The following is a 24,778-nucleotide window of genomic DNA, read 5'->3' as shown; positions in this document are numbered from 1 at the left end:
ATATGTTTGGGAGGGAAAACAAAGCATGTAACAAATTCGTGTGACTTCATACAAAAAGTGACAAATGAATTTCAGTGAACTATATGTACATAAGGAACAAGTTTGAATCCCTAAGTTACAAATCTTTTAAAGTAAGAAAACAGGTATTCATTCCAGATCTTTGGTACTTCCGAGTCAAAGCTGGAGTGCCTACTATTCAAAAATTTTAATGGTTTTTATGTGAAGGTCAAGATAGAGACATTATACTAACTAGCGAAACCAATTTTTATTCCTTTCTAAATCTTAAAATCCAATTATATAGCCGTGCATTGTCCTAAATATATTCAACTCAGTCCCGAAGAAAAACTGGTCTTTATTATCCATAGCAATTAAGTTTTCAAATGCCCTTCTTTACTTCAGGATGAAACCTGGCAGTTTTCATTCAGTGTACCTTTTATACCAAAGAGTTTAATTACAGAAATGCATAAAGAACATAAAACTGAGAGATGCAAAAAGTGTAAGGTTTTGATTCTGATGGAACTTTGAGAATCATTTATCTGTTAAGATTCTTTTTTTCTACTGTACATAATGAAAAGCTTGAATAAACAGCGGCTTCCATAAACTGGGCATGCGTTTTTTCACCTAGGGGTCCAGGGCTGGTATCACCGCTCCTCTGCCTTTCAGCTTTGTCTGTATTCTCTGGCTTTAGTTGCCTTGTGCTTGCAAGGGGAGTGGACCACTTGCAGGGTCACACCTACCTTTCTGGAAGGCAGAAAGGGCAACCCAGGAGGCAAGAGGAGTGTGTCAGCTTTCAAAGAGGTCTCCCAGAAACCCAGTTGACCAGCAAGTGCCTTTCATTGGTCAAGACTCAGTCTCATGGCCAACGCTCAGTCCTGAGTGAGGCTGAAAGCCCAGTGCCACCTTCCCATCCCCCCAAATCAGGGATCTGTTGAGAAGAAAATGGTAGACTGCTAACCCTGTCATCCCCTGGAGAGTGAACATACACATTTTCTGAAAGGGTCTTCACCTTGAAGAACTGATTCTAATTAACTTCAGATTTTTCTCTGACCCTGTTTTCTTCTGGGGCCATATCATTTCCTTCTTCACTAGTAAGTGTACCCTTCTTGATTTCTCTGCTTCGTAGCAATCAATTCAGAAACAATTACATATGCACTTAGCTATTGGTCTGTGGAGCTGGGAGAAGGCCAAAAGGGTGAAAATCACCCCATTAGCCCTTGTGGAGATTTGTGCCATTTGTCAGTAATTGACTTGCTCTTTTTGTGGTTTTCACAGGACTCCCTGCCCTCAGATCAAAGGTGACTGTGTTCAATACTGAATAAAAAATAAAAACTGTCAATGACAAAAGCATGAGGATAAAATGACTAACCATTGGATTCTGGCCATTTCATTATTCTTGGGAAGAATGAGAGAGAATATGTCCATGCATCGTGATGACAGTTTTCTGGGGAACACACTGTCTCCCACCCACCGTGGTCCCTGAGGGTCCTTAGCCTCATCCACTCAGTGATGAGACTGTATGTGGCGGGTACACTGGAACCACTGGGGAGCTCTCTCATGCACCTCCTCCTCCCCACCTTCACCTACTGAGAGTGAACAATTTCCGGATAATCTCCTGGTCTCACCCCTCCACCTCCTCAGGATGGACTTGTTGGCAGTGTGCATTTGGTTATCCAGTCTGCTGTGAAGTATGGTTCTAATTTTCCCCTATAAATGGGGTTCAGATGGCACCACTTGCATGCCTTTGATCTCATTTTCACTGTGAAGGTCTCCACCCATGGGATCAAAAGTCATTCAAGACCTAAACTTGAAAAGAGTTGATTTGCAGTTTTCTTTTGCTTCCTCTGCTTCCCTTCATTTTCTTTTAGGAATCCTGTCTAGCTCCATCATGCTCCATCCCGCAGTTTCACTGAATCATTGCTCTTTACAAGTTGACAAGGTGTTCCCACCCCCAGATTTCCATTCTCTCTTCTCTTCAGCAGGGAGTGTCTTCACAATCTCCTTTCTCAAACACAGGATGAGTTGAAGTAAGCCCCCTCCAGACAAATGTGCCAAGGAGGAACTTGTGCAGATGTGGGGCATGGCAGCCTGTTGGCATTCCGCCAGCAGCATCTGGTCCTGTACTGATGGCCTCTCAGAGGCTGGGGGAAGCGTTACCTCATTCTTTAATTTGCACTAGTCCCCGGGATACTTTCACACAGGTGGTTCCTGAGTCAAGTACGTAAGATGGTACTCGCTAAGGCAGAGAAAGGAGCCCACAGGGAAAAGGAAGGACCAGCACAGGCAAGGGCAGACACCCAGGAATAGGAGAGGGGGTGCACCAGGTGAAGGGCTCGTGGCCTGACCCTGGTGGGCAGAACCCATTACTGGGCTCTGTATTCATGGCAGTGAACCTGATGTAGCTCACGGAAGCAGGATCTACCCCATGACGGCCCCTGGACAAAAGTTGGAACTCCACTTAGAATGAGAAGCTGGTGATGAGCTGGTGTTTGCTCATTTCTTTATTACTCACAACCCTCTGACATTCATATATTATTAATACCTCCACTGTTGTGCCTAACCCCACATACAACCTTCATGTCCCTGTCAGTTGTATTGATGAATCTGATGAACGTTCGTGTTCTTCCATCTTCCTTTAATTGCATTTCCTGTTTCTTTACTCAGCTGAGTTTGGTGAGTCCTTCCAGCTTCCCCTCACATGTCGTCTCTCTCAGATGCCTGCTTGAGTGCCCCCGGCCTGAGTGGATGCCTCTCATCCGTGCTCCCGTGGTATCTGTGTACATCCTTGTCTCCTTTTCCTGCAGTTCAGGTTTCCTTGTCATTTCTCCTCCTGCATGGCAGGGCTTTGAGGTTAACAACCACGTGTTATTCAGCATCCTAAATATGGTGTCTAACCTGGTGTCTGATAGAAAATATTTGCTCAGCAATATTAATTAATGGATAAAATGTAAAGAAATTGCCTCTGTTGTCAGATGTCATAGCTGTGTTTTTCATCTCTTCAGCTGACATAATAGACTCTACTAGGCTGGTCCCCATATGATTCTTTAGTTTCAGTGTCTGTCTGGGTTTGGAGTGAAGCAGAGTGGAGTGGGGGAAGCTACTGTAGCAGGAGAAAGGAAGGGGATTGATTGTGGAGAAAGGTTTGCTTGCAGGTCAACAGGTTTCTGATACATACCAGCATAAAAATCGACCTGCAGTTCTTATCAGTCTACAGTCAGCCTATTTCCTGAAAGGTCAGAAATGAGGCATCGAGCTTGAAGCCAGCAGAGCGATAATGAAAACCAGCCAATGACAGATTCAGGATAAAGGGAAGATGAACATCATCTTAACCACAGACTATACAAACACTTCATGCGTTTCTTACCCAGGGATCTACCATCTGGCTGAATGCTTTCAATATGAATGTTGATTTTCCATAATCACAATTCTGAGCTTCTTTATTTGCCTTGTCCCTTTCAGCAGTCATATTTCTCACTAAGATTACCTGTGCCTACGTGAAGTAAAAGTCTTAGAAATGGAACCATCCTCCATTCCTTCTAAATACTAGTTTTTTTCATTTTATCTTATATTGGAAATCATCTCAGTAAAGGTCATCTTTTTTCACCCCATTTGGGTGTTCTTCTTTAGGTACCAGTTGGATGGACAGGCCGGTCATTCTCCAAAGTTAATCTCTAGGGTTTTCATCACTTTTCAACTTTATTTTAAAAAAATGACTATTTAAAAAAGAGAGCAGTATTTGGGGATTGGAGTGTGGGAGGTCAGTAATGACAAACTTTTTAAAGATAGCTGTGCAAAGAGGCAACACGGTCCCTCTCTTTCTAAAGGGTGTGGAAGAGGCCTCAATTTGCTATATTCTATTTATATCTAGGGATGTGCTGTCCAGTATGTCCAGCTATACATGACTTTGAACACTTATAATTAAAACTAGTCCCAAGTAAGCTGTGCTGTAAGTAACATATACTCCAGATTTTGAAGATTTAGTACAAAAGAAAAGAATGTGAAATAACTCATCAACCTTTTAATATGTATTACCTGTTAGATTAATTGAAATAAATTATTGACATCATCTGCTTCTTTTTACTTTATAATATAGCTGTTAAAAATGAATGTTGTTCATGTTTTATTCTGTTGGACAGGGTAGCTCTAGTGTTGTAACATCGTCATATATTACACATGCAGTATACATAGTAAGAATTCAATAAACATATCTTCATAGCTTTGACTTAGAGATAATGGCCATTTCCATCTTCGAAACAACAGAAAATACCTCATCTTCACTTCTCAAATTAAGCCCAACAAAGCTGTAACTCCAAGCATACATAACACTTGTGTTGTGTAACTGCCTCTAATGGAACCTTTTTGTTAACATCTTGCATTTATCTCTCTTGTTTCCCGAGGAAACCATTGCTATTCAGTTGTCTAACTGAGCATCCAGGGTTGGAAACAAGACTTATCAAACTAGAATAGAAGTCATGAAGACACTCAGACGCCACAAGCCAGAATTACGTTCGTCCATATGGTCTGCTGATGCATTATCTCTGTTGCCTTGGCCACCAGATCACCATGAAAGATGTAAATGTTATTAGGCAAATGCAGCAAAACATCTTGGTATTTAGCTTGATCCAAATCAATCGTACCTGTTTAGAGAAAGGCAAATAAGTGCAGTGTGGTTATTTTCTTTTCATATAATGTTGAGATGTAATTAATTTTCTGCTTTTCAATCCCTTGTACCCACCTAATTTTTTCAGTTCTGGGTTTATGGTGCTTTCTGGGTGCCTGGAGTTGACTACATAAGTGCTCTTTCTCCCCTTGCATATCAACACCCTACTTTGTTATTAATAGTTCACCAGCGAGGCTTATTTGAGCGTGTTGAACAAGTGTTTATGCAGAAACTGAGCTAGCCCATGTCTTAAATAAGCATGGTGACTTTTCAAATAGGAATGTCTGGCTAATGGGGAGAGGACTTGATGTTTAGGGGCTTTGTGAAAGCTTTTGGGTGTGGTTCACCACTGAGATGCTTTTTGCTGCTCTGTTTCCAGGAAGGCCAGCCTTGCCCCTATTAGGAGCAGATAGTATTTAAAAATCCAAATGTCATTCTCTTAATGCAGTTTGGTTCTGGCATAATGAGCTAGCGTTGTTTTGTCTCTTTTGTTGTTTTCCGTATTAAAATGTGAGAGAATGGCTTCCTCTGGACCTTAGAATCAGGAAGGGGATTTGGTATAGATACTGATTTTTATATGTCTTAGAAATGGAGGAACAGTGTCTAACATAAAATAGATAAGGCTTTTGTGATGAGTGTTATTTATTTATTTATTTTTCCGGCAGAGATAAAGTATGTACTAAAATATTGCAATCATAAAATCATCAAAGATAGAAGTGGAATCTTTTGAAAGACTAAATCTTTGCATGATTGTATTATTAATAGCTGTTACAGAGATATTAGGAGATAAGTGATCCTCAGTGTTGGTAAGCAGGTCACAGCGTCCTATTAAGCAGCTCTCCTACAGTTATCTGTTTACACACTGTGGTTAATATTACTCTTGTATTTTTTTTTTTTAATGTTGAGATTTCCACACTCCCTGCATATTTTGTGTTTTCTGTCCAATAGCCAAATACAAGGATCTAGCCTTGATGCTCTCCTATATGAAGTTTTGGGTGATTTCCATTCCCTGGTACAATGTGTGCTTTGTAGATAAACAAGATGAATTATTTTCTTGCCCACATAAAGCTAAGCAGAATTTTTGTGTATAATTTTGCACCTAATTAACATTGCACTGCATTTGTAAAGTGGTAGAGTATTAAGTGATTTTTGATTGACAGTTCTAAAATGCCTTCTATACATAAAGCCCAGAATACTGGAAGCAAAATGATTACCCAAATCTCTGAAAACCTGAATGTACACAGGCAATATCCTTTTATCTCAGTTGAATGGCTGTATGTGCATGCACGCACACACACACACACACATACACAGGGACAATAAAGCTGAACTTCAAATGGGAATATTAAAAAAAAAAAAAAACTTACAGCCAGGAAAAGAATTGTTTAATTATCATGTTTCTGTATGTTCACATGTTTAAAACATATCAGCTATAGCCAGAAATGATAATATAAATTACTATGTTTCTTACATTTCTAAAAATTTTTTTTCACATTTTATTACTTCTGCAGGAGGGGTGTGTCTTAGAATCTGTGACATCTTTAAATTGTAATCAGCCAAGTGGCAGTCATGACATAAATGTGATTGCGGTGCAGACTGGGCATAACTGCCCATATTGTCAACACATCAGTTAAGGTAGACGGGCTTTAATTGCCCTGTAAGCTGCCTTCAAAAAGATTATGCCATTCGGTGTATATATAAAGGCATAGAAACAGAGAAATGTGATCTATGACAAATCTAAAGCAAAAAGAGCTCTTCTAGAAAGAAATTGAGAACTTCCCTGGAAGTCCTATGTTTAAGACGCTGAACTCCCAAGATAGGGGTCATGGGTTCAATCCCTGGTTGGGGAACTAAGATCCCACATGCTGCATGGCATGGCTATGAAATAGAAGTGTGTGGTCAAAAAGCATTCTGTTATGGTTTAATTGATGATATCTTTACTTATTTACATTGATCACAGTACATCTTGATAATCAATAGTGACCTGAATATGATGAAAACCAAAATATAAGGTCAGGGCTTTGCAAAGTGAATGGAATTTTTTTTTCCTTTACATTCTTCCTATGGATATATTTCCATTTCTCCATCTTACTACAAACTAGAACTCTCTTCCATCTGAGGCAGCATTGCCAACTCAGCACCCAGAGGGCATGCCACTCCTGGGGGATTCCATGGACAGAGGAGCCTGGTGGGCTACAGTCCATGGGGTCTCAAGGAGTTGGACATGACTGAGCAATTAATTCTCTCTCTCTCTCTCTCTCTGCATCCCCTAAGTGAGATAAGAAGCAATCCACCCATATTCTTTTGCCCACGGTCCGTGTGTGCATGTGTGTGTTTATACACAATAGTGTTGAAAAGGCAAAGGGCCAGTGTTCAAGTCAAGTTGGAACTCATGAAACAGACAGTAAGAAGCCACTAGCCTCCCAAATGGCGCTCCAGCTTGACTATGACCTAACACAGGTCTCTAGCCAACAAAGCTAATCAGTTACAGACACAAAACTAAGCTAAGTTCAAAGACATCTGGTCCTGGCCAACCTAAAGCTACACTTTTAAACCAAAGCAAGATTTGCATGTACTCTGTGACTCTACATTGTTGTTCAGTCACTAAGTTGTGTCCGATTCTTTGTGACCGCATGGACTACAGCAAGCCAGGCTTCCTTGTCCTTCACTATCTCCTGGAGTTTGCTCAGCAAACATTCTCCCATTTCTCTCATTTGTTTTAGACTCCTGGGCTAGATCTCTCCTGTGAAAATAGATATAAATGAGAGTTGCCATGTTATTTCTCTCTGGTCTATGCATGGATGCTGAGTTGTTTTGTGGTACATGTTTATCAGAAAGTGATTATTTCCAAGGCCAATGCAACATTTGAGAAGAAAGCCTTTCTAGGTGGAGATCCATTGGCTAATCTTGGATCTGAAGAAAAAACATCAAAGAAGAGACAATCTAGTATAATTCTATTCTAGTTAATTCTAATTCTATAATTCCAAGTTTATTATAATTCCATAATTGTGTATTCTAAAAATGTATGCTCAGTTGTTCAGTCATGTCCGACTCTTTGAGACCTCATGGACTGTAGCCCACCAGGCTCCTCTGTCCATGGGATTTCCCAGGCAAGAATACTGGTGTGGCTTGCCATTTCTTTCTTCAGGGGATCTTCCCAACCCAGGGACCAAACCCAAGTCTCTTGCATCTCCTCCATTGGCAGGAGGATTCTTTACCACTGTGCCACCTGGGAAGCATTCTAAAAATAGAAGTTTTATATTTTTTATGGACATGTTTACTTCTGTGCTTTTAGAAGTTTTTTTTTTTTTTTTTTTTAATGCACAACCCATCTGACCTCTCAGCTTGGATTATCTTAAATTTTACTTCCTCTCACAATTTGTTTACTGTGTTTTCTTTTTTCTGCTAAAATTCAGATCATTCTTACTTGTTTTGCTTTAATTTGACTTTATTTGTTGGTGAGCTCTTTTTTACATAAATCAGGCATATATTGTTCTTTTTTTTCCCCTTGGGAATTCTTTTTTATCTGTTCTCTCTCTCTTTTGGCATTTTACCTTCAGTTCATTTTCAACTTTATTTTCTACCCTTTCTGTATCTTCTGCCTTTTTCTCCATTACCCAAAATTCATTAATTTTTTTTTTTTTCTGCACAAAGGTTTCTTTTTATTCATAACATTATTATTTAAGTCAATAAATTTTTAAGGATTTTCACACGTCCTGATTCTTTCCACTGCCAGTCACCATAGTTCCTCCAAAGTTGTCACCTTCAAGGCAGCCCTACAAAAAGTTCTGCTCAATCCACAGCTGTTTAATGTGAAGATTCCTTTATTATCAGTGGTGTTCAGTGATGTCTATCTCCAGTGGAGAGGTGTTCTGCAGGATTCATCATGGTGAAGTGTTTGATTGCTTTAAGAAATTGAGTGTGCCTAAATATTCTGCATTTGTTGTTTCCACTTCTTCATCCTTACTAAATGAGTTTCATTCAATGCTGTGTGAATATCAGTTTTTCTAAAATGCCGCTCTCGATTGTGCAGGATCTCTCTCTGGGAAGATGAGTCTTCTAGAGAGGTTCCTTTCTTTCCTCCTTTTCACCCATCCCACTGTCCTGCTTCCCATACTCCAGGACCTGAAACATGGCAGGTACTCTGTGAATATGGTTGAGTGAATGAGTCTGTCTTTAAAATGTATTTTGTCTTCTCCCCCCCAAAGAAAAAAAACCTGTCTACAGGAGTAGTTTTGTGAACACTCAAGGGAATGAGGGAGAAAGTGGGCAATAATTCTTAATATTTGCCTTTTTCCTCTTGGAGGTGGAGTTAAACAACAGCTTTCTGAGGATGCAGAATATGCTTAAACAAGAAGGTATTAATTTTTATACTTCCAGGTAATTTCTTTTAATTGCATTTATTCAAATAGCAGTGTAATAACCATTTAAAATTTTTCTTAGGAAAGAGCCAAAGCCTTAATCCTGTTACTCAATCCTATTACACTTTTCAGCCCTTCCCCACATTCTTTCATAGAGTTGTAATTTTAGTAAACCAGCCCTTCTCTGTATCTAAGTAGAATATCTCAAGAAATATTCTTTTTTCATGTTACTGGTTCATCATGGTGGAAACTCTTCTGGGTGTGATCACCAGAATAATGACATGATTTACTTAGTTTATAGAGAATAAGGCACAGAGCACCCCCACCCCCACCCCCCAGCAGTCATCATTAAAGAATTTATTTTCAAGAGTACTATGTACAGATAAAAGTTGTATTCATGAAATCTGGGTCATTACTAGCACAATGCTCGTCTCAAAAGTGTGCGGTCACGATTGCATCAGACAGGATATGCTTTATTTTTTGAGGGAAATGTGGCTTTTCTTCAGAAATCCCAAGTTCAAGGGACAAATGAAAATTCCATGAAAATACCTTCCGCGATTTTAGGCAAGTGCAGGTGCAGGAGCGGGGGCCGTGTTACCCCGAGTGATTTGTCCCGGGCCTGCCCTAACCAAGCCGTGTGATTAGCCATCAGAGGGATGTGTCACAGCCTCAGGTGGATTTGGTTTCAAACGTGGATTCATTCTGTGCTAACAGAGCAGGTCTTGAAGAAGCCAAACTGAATTTCTGTACCTGTGGCCTGGGGAATATTTGTAAGTTAAAGTGCCTCTAAAAGTTCAGCCTGGTACCTTGAAGACACAGCCCTGTTCTTTTCTGCGTAGTAATGAAGTGCTGCCTTGTGAGTAGGAGGTTATGTATTTTTCTAGGTTCTCTGGAAGCCATTCTGGTGTGACACCACTAGCCTCTCTCCCAGACTGCGCTTTGCTGGGGGCTGCGATCCGAGGGGTGGAAGGGAAAGTTCAGCGGAACGTGTTTTCCTTGAAGCTTATTGAATGATGCCAGGGTGAAGCAGAGGTCACTCGCCCCTCCTCTGTAGGAACATTTTTTCTCCCCTTCAGCCTTTTCAAGCTGATACAATCCATAGTGTTTTGTTGCCCGTATAAATATCTATTCTGAAGAAATTCCACTTGTGCTGTATGTTCTCCTGGCACTGACAATCTAAATGCGAAACCGGACAGATGTTTATCAGCTTCCTGGGATGTTCAACAGTGAAATTTCCTGAAACTGCCAACACGGGCACAAATAGCTTTTAGAACTGCCAACTACTACTTGAAATCTCGGCGGCCTCTAGTGAGAGACAAAATAATTTGCCATCCCAGAAAGGAAATGCTTTGGACTGGATGTGGGCATAAGCGAATAGGGATATTCAGAAATCCAGCCCATGTGTCTCACACCTTAAATTGATGTAAGGGGAAACAGTTTGAGCTCAGTGCAGGCGTGTGGAGAGATGGAATGAAGATGTTTGCCTTTGCAACGTCTACAGGGCCAAGGAATGAAAAGGGTGAGAGGCTTCCGAGAACTCTTTGATTTTGGAATGACTGTTTTTTTTTTTTTTTTTTTTTAATGCCTGTGACTTGCCAAAGAGAATAATTTTCCCCAAATTTAGAGATTTTATTCAAAATAACCAGTCTGTTCTTGGGATTAGTGAAGAGTAGATTTGTAAAGAGTAGGTTATTTTTTGGAGGCCTGTGTTCGCTCTCTGTTTTGGAGCATATTCCTCTTTTCTGCTGGGTTCCAGGGTGAGGTTTGGAACCCTGCAGGACATGTTTTCCTTTGTTGGTCTGCTAAACCTGTACCTGATAGCTTCCCCTGTAGAATGTCACACCATTTTGTTTTTAATCTAGTGCCTGAGTTGGGTTTTAATTTCCAACCCACGGGAACCATGTAGATTGATGTTCAGAGAGCTTACTTTCATTTTTTGGTAAATTTAAAGAACAGTGTAAATCTCTATTCTTTTCTAAATATTCATGTACCAGAATACTAGAATTGTTAAAAAATCTGGGAGTGCCTGGTCTCAGGTAATAAACAATCATCAAATATGAGGACTGCCAGGCCGACTTGGAAGCTCTGAGCTGGTGATTACGTGTCTTTGCTTTAATCACCAAGATACTAAATTATTTCTGCTATGCGTGTCTTGTTTCTTTATATAGGTTTATCAGTAAATGAAGTGATTGCTAAAAAGCTGGAAAGTGGTGTCAAAAGCTGGGTAGGTTATCCAGTTCTAATTTGTGTTCACAGTGTGAGGTTGCTAATAAACTAATAAGCTAGTAGGAACAGAAATAATGAGTTTATGAGCTAGAGACACTATTAAAATTATAAATGAGCAGCTTAACATATGGCAGTGACGAGAATAAAAACAAAAATTGAAAGGGGGCGGGGGACCACAAAACAACCCCTGACAACAACTGGTTTGTTTAGAAACATTGAGAGGGAGCAAGGTTAATGAAGGTGAACGGAAGTCTCTACATTCCAGAACATTCTCTCCCCCCTTTCTAGTCATTTTTGTGGCTGAACTCTGTTCACCTATGTAACTGTACATAATTCTTAATTTTCCAGTTGTTAATGGTGTGTATTTGTATCAATTAGGCCTGGTTTTCTGAGGAAAGTGAGAAGTCTCAGGGTGCTGATAGATCAGTCTGATGAGGGTTTGATTATTCTAAATTCGGAGGGACAATTTTGCAATAGGCAGGACATCTCAGGGCACCTCTGTGTTTTATTTTTCTACTTTTTCTTCAGCCCTCCCTCCACTCACTTGTGCACAGAAGTGTAACCACATTGGATAGTAATTCAAAAGGCTGTCTGTGCAGTAAACGAAGATTAATGAGAATTAAGTCCCTGATTAATTATAGTTCTCCAGAACTAGAGAAAAAGGACTTTTTGTTAAGTTGCAAATAGAAAGATTTGGGACTATTTCATTGTAAATGTTAATACAGCACACTGAAGGGAGGGAGACTATAATAATGAAAAATAAGCTCCAAACATATCTGGTTGACATTTCTGCTAATGACACCAGAAGGAAAGCTACTGCAATCCATCCCTTGGACTGAGAGGGACTATGGGTCTAACACAGCACAGAAGCAGAGAAAAAGGACAGTATCAGAAGTGAATTAGAAAATAAATAAACTGTTCTTTGAAGATGTCTTTAGAGAAAAGATTATTGCAGAGTATGATAGTTAGAAAAACTTTCTCTGCAAATCAAGATTTGAGTGAGAACACTCATAGGGCTTTTATTTATTTATTTATTTTTTCACTCATAGGGCTTTTAAAGGATTTTGAACATAATACACTCCTGCCTTTGGCAATTATAGATAACATGAGAAATATTCTCACTTTTTCTTGATTCTATTTCAGAAGGATGTCGACACAGCCCAGAGGCCAAGGAAGAAACACCCTCAGCCACTGAGAGCTAGAAACTAACATTTGAGGGAAGACAGACTGTGGGGGCAGAAGGACCCTCCAGGAGTGGGTGGGGGCCAGGGCTAGGGGTGGAAACCCACGAGGTGGTCTCCATCACTCATGCACATCACATGTTCATAAACATTCTTCTTCAGTAATGGCTCACAGACGCCTAATTCTTCGTGCAGTTCCTGAATATCATTCTCATAGCAAGAGAAGACCACTAGCAATTCATCCATTATAGTTTCCCTATGCCTCTAATGTTCAGTTATAGTCTTCTACACACAAGGTTTTACTTCTTCTTATCCACCAAAAACCTTGAATTTCACTTAGGGAAACAGCATTGGCTAGTAGCAATCAGAAACTTTATTTTCAAAAAAGGAAATAGACAAGCTAGCCTTCCAGAGCTCACACTTGCTCAGTTCCAAGTAATATTCCAAGTGTTGCATGTGTATTAGCTCATTTGATCTACGCCTCATGGCGTGGTTCAGATTATTACCTCCCTTTTAAAGATGAGGAGCCAGGTGTGGAAAGTTGAAGTAATTTCGCCACATTGATGCAGCCAGTTAGCCTAGAGCTGGAGTAGGAACTGAGCAGCTATGTTTTACCATCTGTTTCTGAACCATTGCCAGCTCTCCTATTGGCAAATCAGTAGATGTACATTGGGCTTCCCTGGTAGTTCAGCTGGTAAGGAATCTACCTGCAATGCAGGAGACCCCGGTTTGATTCCTGGGTTGGGAAGATCCCCTGGAGAAGTGATAGGCTACCCACTCCAGCATTCTTGGGCTTTCCTGGTGGCTCAGACAGCAGAGAATCTACCTGCAATGCATGAGACCTGGGTTCGATCCCTGGATTGGGAAGATCCCCTGGAGGAGGGCATGGCAAGTGACTCCAGTGTTCTTATCTGGAAAATCCCCGTGGACAGAGGAGTCTGGTGGGCTACAGTCCAGGGGGTCGCAAAGAGTTGGACATGATTGGGTGCCTAAGCAAAACATACATCTTTTGATCCCAAACTTCTAATTGATCACCCCCCTCTCAAGTTTGGAAATATTTTTTAAATGTTAATTTATCATTTATTTATTCACAACTCTACTCTCCAACTGTAGATACCAGCACTAAAAAAAAAAAAAACCATAGCAGAGTACTAATAGAATCCTTAGCCTATATGTTTTTCTCAATAATCACAGGGAGTAAAATGTATGAAGTTAACACCTCTTTAACTTGCCTAAGATAAATTGTTACTCGCCTGAATGAAAGACTGGGCAATAGACTAGCCCCATGGTTCCTACCTGGGGGAAGTGGTATCCATACCTGACCAGGCAGAACAATCCTGCAAACCCAAGGACATCTAGAGAAGCAATTTCAGAAAGTGAATTCTCTCTCCCCTATTAGGCCCTCACTTCTTGTCCTAATTTTCACCACCTACTTGAAATTCCCATTGTGTTCTGCTCCCTTTTAGATTTAGAAGGAATTTATTTTCCCCTTCCTTTCCCTTTTTCATTAGGACTTTGCTGGACTGGTGGGAAATCAAATGAATGCTTGCTTGTTTGTTTATCCAAAAAAGAAATGTGGAAAGAAACAAGTGTAAAAGCTTCTTGCCAAAAATTGAATAAAATTAGGCAGGCAGCAGAGCAGAAATATTTGAGAAGGTGGCAGAGCCCTCCCTGTGGAAATATTTCCATTGTAACAGTACTGTTGCATCTCTGCTTTAGGTCTAAGCCACTCGGAAACAGTTGCCCCTTACTAGGTTTCTAGGTGACATAGTTGAGGCAAGGACGAGGTGAAATGCTGCTTTCTTCGTGTTGTGAGATAACGTCCAAACAAATCAGAGAGTTGTTTTTCAGTTGGATTATTCTCCCTTTCCTTCTTTAACCTAGGGAAAGGATGGAGATGATAAAATTTATTTCTGAGAGATGATACAATTTATTTGCAGGTTATGAAATAGCTAAAAAACCTGTTGTGCACGAGCTTGTTCAGTGTTTGTAAAGTAAATTGGTTAAGCAGTTACTGCTGTTTTGCTTGCTCCACATAGATGCTTTTGTTAAACTTTAAAAGTGGCATTGCTGGTTTTTAAGACGTGACTCAAAACTCCCCTGGAGCTGAGAAGTGTCTGAGTGTGGAGAAAGCATCTGAGACCCCTATTTTTGGTATCTCCTCTGGGAGAGGGTGGCTCCCAGAACTGACCCCGAAGCTTCCCTTCTCCCCCAGCTCTTACAGTTTAACATCTATGGAGCCAAATACCCAAGCAGCAGTGGCATCTTCTTAATACTGTTTTCTAGCCAGTGTTTACTTTAGTTGTTTTGCTTCTGTGATTGCTTGTGCCGGAATGGGATTAGTTGTATAAATTCTCTAGTAATGAGAGGAAATACTCTTATCTTCAGGTCCCTGGGTTCTTTGTGTTTGTCTGGGTGCACTGTGCTTTGTGTGATGTGGACACCTGGGTACAGCTCGCTTCCTTATCTAGTTGTGTTTTGCAGTGAGCAGAGAATTGTTGTCTAAACTACAGTTTGTGAATAATTAAATGAAAATACTTTGGGGGAAATTTACCATTTAATGATATTCTACTGCGAATATACCTTTAAGGTCGTCTTTGTTGTTGTTTGGTCGCTCAGTTGCAACCCCATGGACTGCAGCACGCCAGGCTTCCCTGTCCTTCATCATCTCCCAGAGCTTGCTCAAACTCATGATCATTGAGCCGGTGATGCCATCCAACCGTCTGGTCCTCTGTCGTCCTCTTCTCCTCTTGCCTTCAATCTTTCCTGGCATCAGGGTATTTTCCAATGAGTTGGCTCAGATAACATAGGGGTCTTTTCCAGTGAGTCAGCTCAGATATCCAAAGGTTAAGTCTTACCCCTGTGTAATTCCATATCTCTACATGTCAATGCGCTACAAAGATGGGGGTGCCTTTATGACTGCAAGTAGTTTCTCAAATTGAGCAGAATACCCTGAATGCAGAACTCTACTGCAACCTGCTAAAGGAATGGGCAGAAGAGTATCATGGTACAATGGTATCCACTCTTTATTGTAATTGATTCTTAGTTGTAACTTTTCTGGAGAAATTTGTTGAAAACAAAGGAAGTTAGTAGGTATCGCTTCCTTTTGACAATTCCCTGAACTTCCCCTTTTGCAGAATTAACTGTTCCCTCCTGTATGTGTATCTCTCTAGCTAGTTGCTTGTAATAATCTGACACATGCTCAGCCATGACTTTGTCTGTGTCCCCAACTGAGAGTGCATGCCCCCAGGACCCAGGGATGGGGCTTAGTTATCTGGATCTGCCTTAATACCAGCACAATGGTGAATATATAGGAGGTAAACACGTGCTTGTCTTATTGAATTCTTTGAAGAAATTGGCAGGTAGCAAGATGGCTAGTGAGATTGTAGAAATACCAGCTAGGGCATAGAGTTAATAAGAAATAAAACTAGATCATGACCATTGCCACACTTATTTTTTTCTCTAATAAATGTGATAGGCAGAGTACTAGTACCTAGAACCTAAATTCCCTTGGAATTTGAGATTTTAGTGGTTTTTTTCAGAGGAATGATTGCTTTGCTGGGTTGGAAATGAGTTCCTTAGCTCATTGTGGGTGTGCCTGTTAACCATTCAGCATCTCCATTCATTATAGTTTGAGTCTCTATTTATCCCAGAATAAGAAAAACTTTTCTGGGCCATTTCTACAAAGCTACAAGACTGCTAATGCAGTAGAGTGAAGACATAAGATAAATTGATGGTCAACACACAGATGGAAACTTGATATTTAACAACTAGCACTGCAGGTCAGTGGGGCAAGGATGGTCTGACTGTTCAATAATTGGAACCATGACATTCGATTGTGTATAATGAAAAGACAGTGGACCTCTAACTCATAGCAAAACCAAAAATCAATTCAAGGTAAACTGATGATCTAAATGTAAAAAAGCAAAACCTTAAAGCTTTTAGTGGAGAATATGTAGAAGTCTGTACTTATTTTCTCAGGATAAAGAAGAATTTCTTAAACAACTAGAGAAAGGGCAAATCATAAGGGAAAAGATTAATTTGCTTACATTAATGTGAAAATCTTTCGTACATGGAAAGGTACCATTAACAAAGTGAAGAGATCGCTGCATTCAAGGATAAGATAATTGCCCCTTTGTGTAACTGACAAAGGATCAGCATAGAAGTAGAATCTCCACAAATCAATAACAACCCAGTAGAAATTGGACAAAGGCTTGGGGCAGATAGCTCAGAGGAGGAAATGCAAATAAGCAATACACGTGAAAGCTGCTCAGTCACACTAGTAATCAGGAAAATTTAATTGAAATGCCATTTCACACTCCTCAGGTTGGAAGAAGCTTTTCACTTTAGTTGTATCTGACTCTGCGACCCCATGGACTGTAGCTCACCCGGCTTCTCTGTCCATGGGATTCTCCAGGCAAGAATACGGGAGTGGATTGCCATTTCCTCCTTCCGGGGGATCTTCCTAATCCAGGAATCAAACCTGTGTCTCTTATGTCTCCTGCATTGACGGGCAGGTTCTTTACCACTAGCACCACCTAGGAAGCCACTCCTGAATGGAAATGTCAATCAATTCAACCACCTTGGAGAACCATTTGGCAATAGATCCTCAAAGTGTAAGATGTATTTATAGGGCTCAGCAACTAGCTCCATCTTAGAGAAACCAACATGTTCATAAAGAAACAGGAAAAAGAATTTTCAGCGCAGCATTATTCATAATATTGAAACATTGAACATAGGAAAATGAGTGAATATATTGTGCTATTTTAGTGAAATGGAATACTATACACCAATGACAATAATTAAAGCTACAGAATCAACATGAATACATTTTACAAGCATAATGTTACACAAAAATAGCTTGCTGTGGAAGGAAATATTTTCTGTGCTACTATTTATATATAGTTTACAAAAATAGAAAATGTTTGGGTAGGGTTGGCTAGGGTTGGTAACATAAGTAAAATGACACAGGTGTTGTTCATGTCAAATTCAGGGTTTTGCTGAATTTGCCGGCAACATGGGAAATGTGATCAGGAATGGATACCTGAAGTGTTTGCTATGGGTTATTTCATATGTTAAATTTCAGAATTTCATATTAAAATGTAAGTGAAAAGAAGGTGTTATTTTTAAGCTAAGAGAGAAATTAGATTAAAGATTAGGATACTGAATTCAAAATAGCTCGAATCTTGTCATAAATAAGTCCATCATTAAACTGTACAGGTCATTATTTCATTTAAATTCATTAATGGTCAGAATCATCTTCTCCATCTAAAGTACATGTTCATTAGTCAAAAGTACTCTTGACACTGCGGCTGCTTCTCATCTGTCAGAACTATCACTGACATTATTTTTCCTCTCTTTAAAATCAAGGACCTATTTCACTCTTGCCACAGTGAGGCTGTCATCTCTATAGACATAATCTCTTGCCTTTCTTATCTCTGACCTTCTCCTTACTAAATCTTGATGAGTGGAATTCTGCCTGTTTTTAACCTTCTTCCTAGAATGCATCTTTTGTTCTGCAGCCTTCTATTTCCTTTAAGTCCACAGGAATGCTGCCCTTTCCAGCAGCAGCCTGGACACTAGATAAATGTATCCTTCCACTTGACACATTCTTTATTTTACATCTCTGCCCAGAGAACCCATTTGACCAGGAATCAAAATGTGGTCAGAGCTGCTCCTGGCTCCCCCACATACAGATCACACAGCTTTGCTATGTGATTAGTCCCTTTGAGCATCGTTGTTCTTATCTCTAAGATAAGTTGGGGCATTGGTTTTGATGAACTCTAAGGTGACTTTCAGGTCTGAATTGTGTGCTAATTTTCCATCAGGAGAGAGGGAAGAGTGAAGAAGAGGAATTGAGGGGTGAAGTCAAAGAGATGAAAAAAGGACAGAGGGCCAGATAGAAGGATTGGAGGATGACTCATTCCGGTAAGATGACTGCTGAGCGAATAAAGGAAGAAACCTAAGAAATCCATCCTGGGTAACCTAGATGAAAGACAGGAGTCTTAGCCACTAGACCATCATGGGCTTGAGGCTAGAAGCAAAGTGGCTGGCTGTTTCCCCCATTTGAAAGCAAGAAGGTTTCAAGGAGGCAAAAACCATGAAAACAGGTACAAAGTTTATTAGACACACAGCACAATGTATGGGAGTGCACACAGATGCTGCTGCTGCTAAATCGCTTCAGCTGTGTCCGACCCTGTGCGACCCCATAGACGGCAGCCCACCAGGCTCCCCCGTCCCTGGGATTCTCCAGGCAGGAACACTGGAGTGGGTTGCCATTTCCTTCTCCAATGCGTGAAAGTGAAAAGTGAAAGTGAAGTTGCTCAGTCGTGTCCGACTCTTAGTGACCCCATGGACTGCAGCCTACCAGGCTCCTCCGTCCATGGGATTCTCCAGCAACAGTACTGGAGTGGGTTGCCATTGCCTTCTCCAGAAGAACAGTTTATTTAACACAGAAGTAAGGCAGAGATAGAAATGCAGTTGTTTGTAAAAAAGGATGACCCAGGTAAACTGAGGGGTGAAAGGAGTCTTGGCAAGGCCGGGAGTATGATACGTGGTGACCTGAAGAAACAAGATGAAGGTTAGAGGAATGTGGGAGTCCACTGGGGGGTCTTACCAAGTGAGGGTGATGGAGCGGGCAGCAGAGAGGAGGACAGGGACCCAATGATAGAGAGAGTGTGTGTGTGTGTTGGGGGGGAGCTGATCTCAAAGGGAGAGCAGTGAGCGTTCCTGAAGAGAGATCTTAGTTCCCTGCCCACGGATTAGACCTGGGGAACTTAGATGAAAACCAGGAGTCCTAGCCACTAAACCACCAGGGAAGACAGGCTAGAAGCAAAGTGGCCCTGACTCTTCCCCCCATTTGAAAACAAGAATGTTTCAAGGAGGCAAAAACTGTGAAAACAGGTACAAAGTTTATTATTAGAGACACAGCACAGTGTATGGGAGAACACACGGAACAGTTTATTTAACACAGAAGTAAGGCAGAGAGAAATACCTGCCTAGAGAGAAAGGGTGTGGGCATCCTGAGTGAGGAGACCCGTAAGTCAGAAACTAGGCAGAAATACTGGAGAGCAGTGTGGATACGCTGAGTGAGGAAGAGCACAGAGAAGAGGTGATGTCAGTCACACAGAACACTCCTTCTGGGTCTTTGTTTATTCAGTTCAGTTCATTTCATTTGCTCAGTGATGTCTGACTCTTTGTGACCCCATGGGCTGCAGTACACCAGGCTTCCCTGTCCATCACCAACTCCTGGAGTTTACTCAAACTCATGTCCATTGAGTCAGTGATGCCATCCAACCATCTTATCCTCTGTCATCCCCTTCTTCTGCCTTCAATCTTTCCCAGCATCAGGGTCTTTTCAGAGGAGTCAGTTCTCATCAGGTGGCCAAAGTATTAGAGTTTCAGCTACAGCATCAGTCCTTCCATTGAACACCCAGGACTGATCTCCTTTAGGATTGAACTGGTTGGATTTCCTTGCGGTCCAAGGGACTCTCAAGAGTCTTCTCCAACACCACAATTCAAAAGCGTCAATTCTTCGGCGCTCAACTTTCTATATAGCCCAACTCTCACATCCATACATGACCACTGGAAAAACCATAGCCTTGGCTAGACGGACCTTTGTTGGCAAAGTAATGTCTCTGCTTTTTAATATGCTGTCTAGGTGGGTCATAACTTTTCTTCCAAGGAGCAAGTGTCTTTTAATTCCATGGCTGTAGTCACCATCTGCAGTGATTTTGGAGCCCCCCAAAATAAAATTTGTCACTGTTTCCACTGTTTCCCCATCTATTTGCCATGAAGTGATGGTACTAGATGCCATGATCTTAGTTTTCTGAATGCTGAGTTTTAAGCCAACTTTTTCACACTCCTCTTTCACTTTCATCAAGAGGCTCTTTAGTTCTTCACTTTCTGCCGTAAGTGTGGTGTCATCTGCATATCTGAAGTTATTGATATTTCTCCTGGCAATCTTGATTCCAACCTGTGCTTCATCCAGTCCAGCATTTCTCATGATGTACTCTGCATATAAGTTAAATAAGCAGGGTGACAATATATAGCCTTGACTTACTCCTTTCCCCATTTGGGACCAGTCTGTTGTTCCATGTCTAGTTCTAACTGTTGTTTCTTGACCTGCATACAGATTTCTCAAGAGGCGGGTCGGGTGGTCTGGTATTCCCATCTCTTTAAGAATTTTCCATAGTTTGTTGTGATCCACGTAGTCAAAGGCTTTGGCATAGTCAATAAAGCAGAAGTAGATGTTTTTCAGGAATTTTCTTGCTTTTTCTGTGATCCAGCAGATGTTGGCAATTTGATCTCTGGTTCCTCTGCCTTTTCTAAATCCAGCTTGAACATCTGGAAGTTTGGACAATTATGTTGTTTCTTTCTTCACACCTGACAGGTCCACAGACCCTTCCTAAGATGTCTGCGCAATTTTTTTCTAAGACGGATCCCATCACAGAGGCCTGCAGGCACATGTCCACACTTATTATGGGGTGGGGCCTCCTCCCTTTTTGGCCCCCAAGAAGCCTGACCACACATGTGCAGACAGGGGAGTCTTTCCTTGAGCTCAGAGCGGGCACCTTATCTCTTCGCTGTAGCAGAGCTCAGCTTTTGCCACTAGCTTTGTCCTTGCAGTGTCTGAGTGAGAACAAAGCTTGAAGTTTATTCCACTTGATCAAACACTAGGTGTCTAGCGCAGGGGCCCAACTGTCTCCTACCTCAGACCAACTCTGAAACACGAAATAGCTGAGATGCAAAAGGAAGTGTTGGAGCTTTTGAGTCATGCTCTTATTTTAAAATATAGTAGGAAGGGCAGTAGTCAATAAAATAGGTTAAAATAGGCAGATGGGGGCGATTTCTTTCTTATGAGAAAATGACTGTAATTTGCTGGCTGACATTCCCAAGCTGTTGGGGACTGTGTGTGTGTTCCCCTGACACTGTGGATCTTTGTTCTGGAGTAACAGGGACAGGCCTTCCACTGGTAGCAAAAAGTGATAGCGAGTCCTGTTACTTTAATGCTAGTTGGATTTTAAACCCTGAATTGGTCTAGCTGCCTACCTTCTTACAATGAAATTACATTTAAACAAGAAAGAACTTAGGACACCATTTGATTGCCAGAAAGAAAGGATATTACATGGGTTGAATTAAGCCAATGCTTTTCTGCATGTGTTTGCAAATGCTGGAACATATGAAATTACAAGTGAAATTACATTTCTTAGGCCATAATTATAAGTTCCTCCATGGAGATTACACTTTGCTCTAAGCACCTTATTAAACTGTTGAAGGGCCATCAAATAGATATAGCTCACGCCAGCTTTGTTCAGTGGGGTGAGAACAATAGTCATTCTCACCTTGCTGAGAGCTGGTATGTACAGCATGTGTAATTAAGTACATTAGAAGTATTTAATTTGTATTTAATGTAATTAAGTACATTGCAAATATTCCTTTGAATTCTTACCACATCCCTGTGAGGTACATGTTGCTGTTTCCATTTTATAGATGGGAAAAATGAGGCTTGAAAAGATGGCCCAACTTGTCTGCTGAGTGGCAGTGATGAAAAAGGCAGAGCCTGTTTAAAACCAGGTCTCTCTGCCTCCAAAGCCAGATTTATTAAGTACTGAGCCTCGCCTCTGGTGCCTTGTTTCTGTTTTGCCATCAGCAGTGCATCCCACGTGCCAGATTTCTGGATCCCGTGTTTGGGTCATCTCTGGTGGTCATGGCATGCGCCGCTCTGCTAAGCTCCATTTTCCTATTTCCTGGAAACAAGTGAAACAGACCATGTTGGCAGGAAAAGACAATTCCCAAACAGGAATTGCAGGCCCTTCATCATACAAAAAGTTAGCTGTCTTAGGATATTTGATACTGAAGGTGAGAAAATGTGAGATGCCCCGGGCTTGAGGGATCCGACATTAAGGGAGGCGTTGGGGATTGATTGGCAGGTGAAGAAGATGGAGACTGGGCTTGCTGAGGTCCTTCGGGAGCAGCAGGACGCCACTGGAGTAGGCTGGTTAACAGAATTTTTCCAGTTCAGATAAGGTATGGTGTAGTAATCAGAGTTCTCCGGAGAAATGGTACTAGTAGGATGTATATAGTTAAATGCATGCTCAGTGTACTTGTGTCTGAGTCATGTCCGATTCTTTGTGACCCCCCAAAGACTGTAGCCCACGGGATTTCCCAGGTGAGAATACTGGAGTGGCTTGCTATTTCCTCCTCCAGGGTATCTTCCCAAGCCAGAGATTAAACCCGCATCTTCTGTGTCTCCTGCATCGCCAGGCAGATTCTTTACCACTGAGCCCCCATGGGAAACCCTCATATAGTTAAGCAGAGGGAGAGGTATTATGAGGGATTGGCTTGTTTATGGAGCCAGTTATGGAGGCTAAATTCCACGATCTGTTATCTGCAAGCTGGAGGCCCAGGGAAGCAGGTGGCGAAGTTCTAGTTCAGACCTGAGAAAAGGTCTGAGAACCTGGAGCATTGATGTCAGAGGGCAGGGAAAGATGGCTGCCTCACCTCTGGCAGAGAGAGGATTCAGCCATCCAGGCCCTTCAGGTATTGAATGATGCCTACCCACATTGGTGAGGGTGATCTGCTACCCCTTCCAGGGCTTATTTCTTTCTGTCTCTCTCTCACACACACGCATTCAGAAATAATGTCTTACCAACTACTTGGGCATCTCTTAGCCCCATCAGATTGACACATAAAATCAGCCATCACCTCTGGCAAGCATTTCATTAAACATGAGAAAAAAAAAAGACTGTCTAGAAATGTGTACTTCCTCAGGAACCTTGAATTTCATTCTCATTAAACTAGGAAAAAGATAAACTATTACCAGCAAGGAAGTATATAGCACAACCCCTGAGAAATGACCTCCTCTCTTCGGAAGCAATAAAGAGAAAATGTTAAGTAGTGTTGATCAAACATTAAAGATTGTCGAGAGTTTTAATGAGCAAATGTTTTCAAATTGCTAGGAAAAAAAAAAGCATTACAGAGGAATTGTAAATGATAGTCTTGTTATTTTTCTAAAAATGGCCATATTTAACATACCTCCTTTAAAGCCTAATTTAGTGTACAAACACTAGCCATTTACATATCTTCCTCCAGCATGTTTTGGGTATTGAGGTTCTAATTCTTTGCTTTCTGAATACTGGGAGCATGTACACTTGTGAGCTTCAAGGTTGATTTGTGATGCTTTTTGACACCTGGCTTCTGTTTAATGTTCTGTTCCCTTACAGTAGGAAGACTGAGAGCTATACCTAAGAATTTTTAAAGTTTCTAGATATCACAATCTCTGGAAAGCTAAACTCTTTTGAGGGTTTCTCTCCTATACTTTACTTTATATTCCTCACCTGGACACAAATGAAGCTTCTTTCGTGTTCAGTTTGACCTAACTTATCTCTGATCACAAGCATATTTTCAAAATTTCAGCCCTTGGGCACTGTAAGTAAGTCAGGATTTCTAAGAGATGAACCTCACTATCACCCACCCAGCCCATCCTTAATGATGTACGCATGCTTGCATAGACACATACAGGCAAACCATGCCCCTTCTCATACTCCTGTTTCTCCTAACAAGTATACATTTGTTTAATTAACCAAATCACTGTTTTACACAAAGAAAATGAAGGTTATTAGAGTCACAGGTGTGAAGTGTACTCACAGGTTTGTTAAAAATCACTGTAGATGAGATAAATTCACTCCCTCTACATTCCAAGTAGGAGCAATATGTAAATTTAACCTGACTTGAGGGCAGTTTGGTTTTAGAAAATCCTGTTGAATCTTTCTGAAGAGAAAGAATTCTTTTTTAAAGGAGTCTGATGAACCCTAAAAGTAACTTAAAATCTCTTTGCAGGGGAGGGTCAGTTTCCATTTATTCATCAGTTGTTAAAACATCCAAAATGTTTCTGTAAAGAACGAAGAAATGAAACACTGTACATTGCTGCCAAAGTATTTGTCATGGGGTAATTTTTTTTGTTCCAAGAAGTCTTTCTTCCTTCTTTTCAATGTGATCTAGTAGTTACTATACCATGTGGCCATGTCAGAATGAGATTTGATAATGAAGTTATTTCAAGCATGTGAGGCAGAAATTGCTCTGAAAGTACTTGATTTCTGAGTGCACTTGTGCATAAGTAAGCCAGGCAACAGAGGCAGCCCTGACATATGACATTTCCAGCAGCGGGCCAGGGGAAGGAGGAAGTGAGGCCAGGTACATGATACCACTTCTGCCTTGGCAACAACAAGCCTGTCATCGGGAGCACACACTTAGATTCAGAGCACCTGCTCTTCTCCAAGTGGGAGCTTGAGCCAGTGGCCTTGGAGTTGGGAAGCATTGCTTTACTTCATAGTGCAGTTGGGAAAAAGCTC

General features: G+C 41.1%; 1 protein-coding gene across 3 annotated transcripts in view; it reads left to right on the top strand.

Annotated features, from left to right (window-relative positions):
* The window catches only part of STXBP6 (syntaxin binding protein 6), a 258,992-nt gene that overhangs the window by 102,341 nt on the left and 131,873 nt on the right, over nucleotides 1-24,778 (top strand). The window contains exon 1 of one of the 3 annotated variants that reach the window (XM_043922657.1): nucleotides 10,147-10,537. The exons of the other annotated variants lie outside the window; for them this stretch is intronic. Coding sequence (XP_043778592.1) covers nucleotides 10,489-10,537 — 49 coding nt within the window. The 5' untranslated portion in view covers nucleotides 10,147-10,488. Of the gene's footprint in view, nucleotides 1-10,146; nucleotides 10,538-24,778 lie in introns of those variants that run through there. 3 annotated transcript variants of the gene reach the window in all.

This window comes from Cervus elaphus, chromosome 13, assembly GCF_910594005.1.
Source record: "Cervus elaphus chromosome 13, mCerEla1.1, whole genome shotgun sequence".
Taxonomy (NCBI): domain Eukaryota; kingdom Metazoa; phylum Chordata; class Mammalia; order Artiodactyla; family Cervidae; genus Cervus; species Cervus elaphus.
Note: the sequence above shows the minus strand (reverse complement) of the source record. Positions and strands in the feature narration are given on the sequence as shown.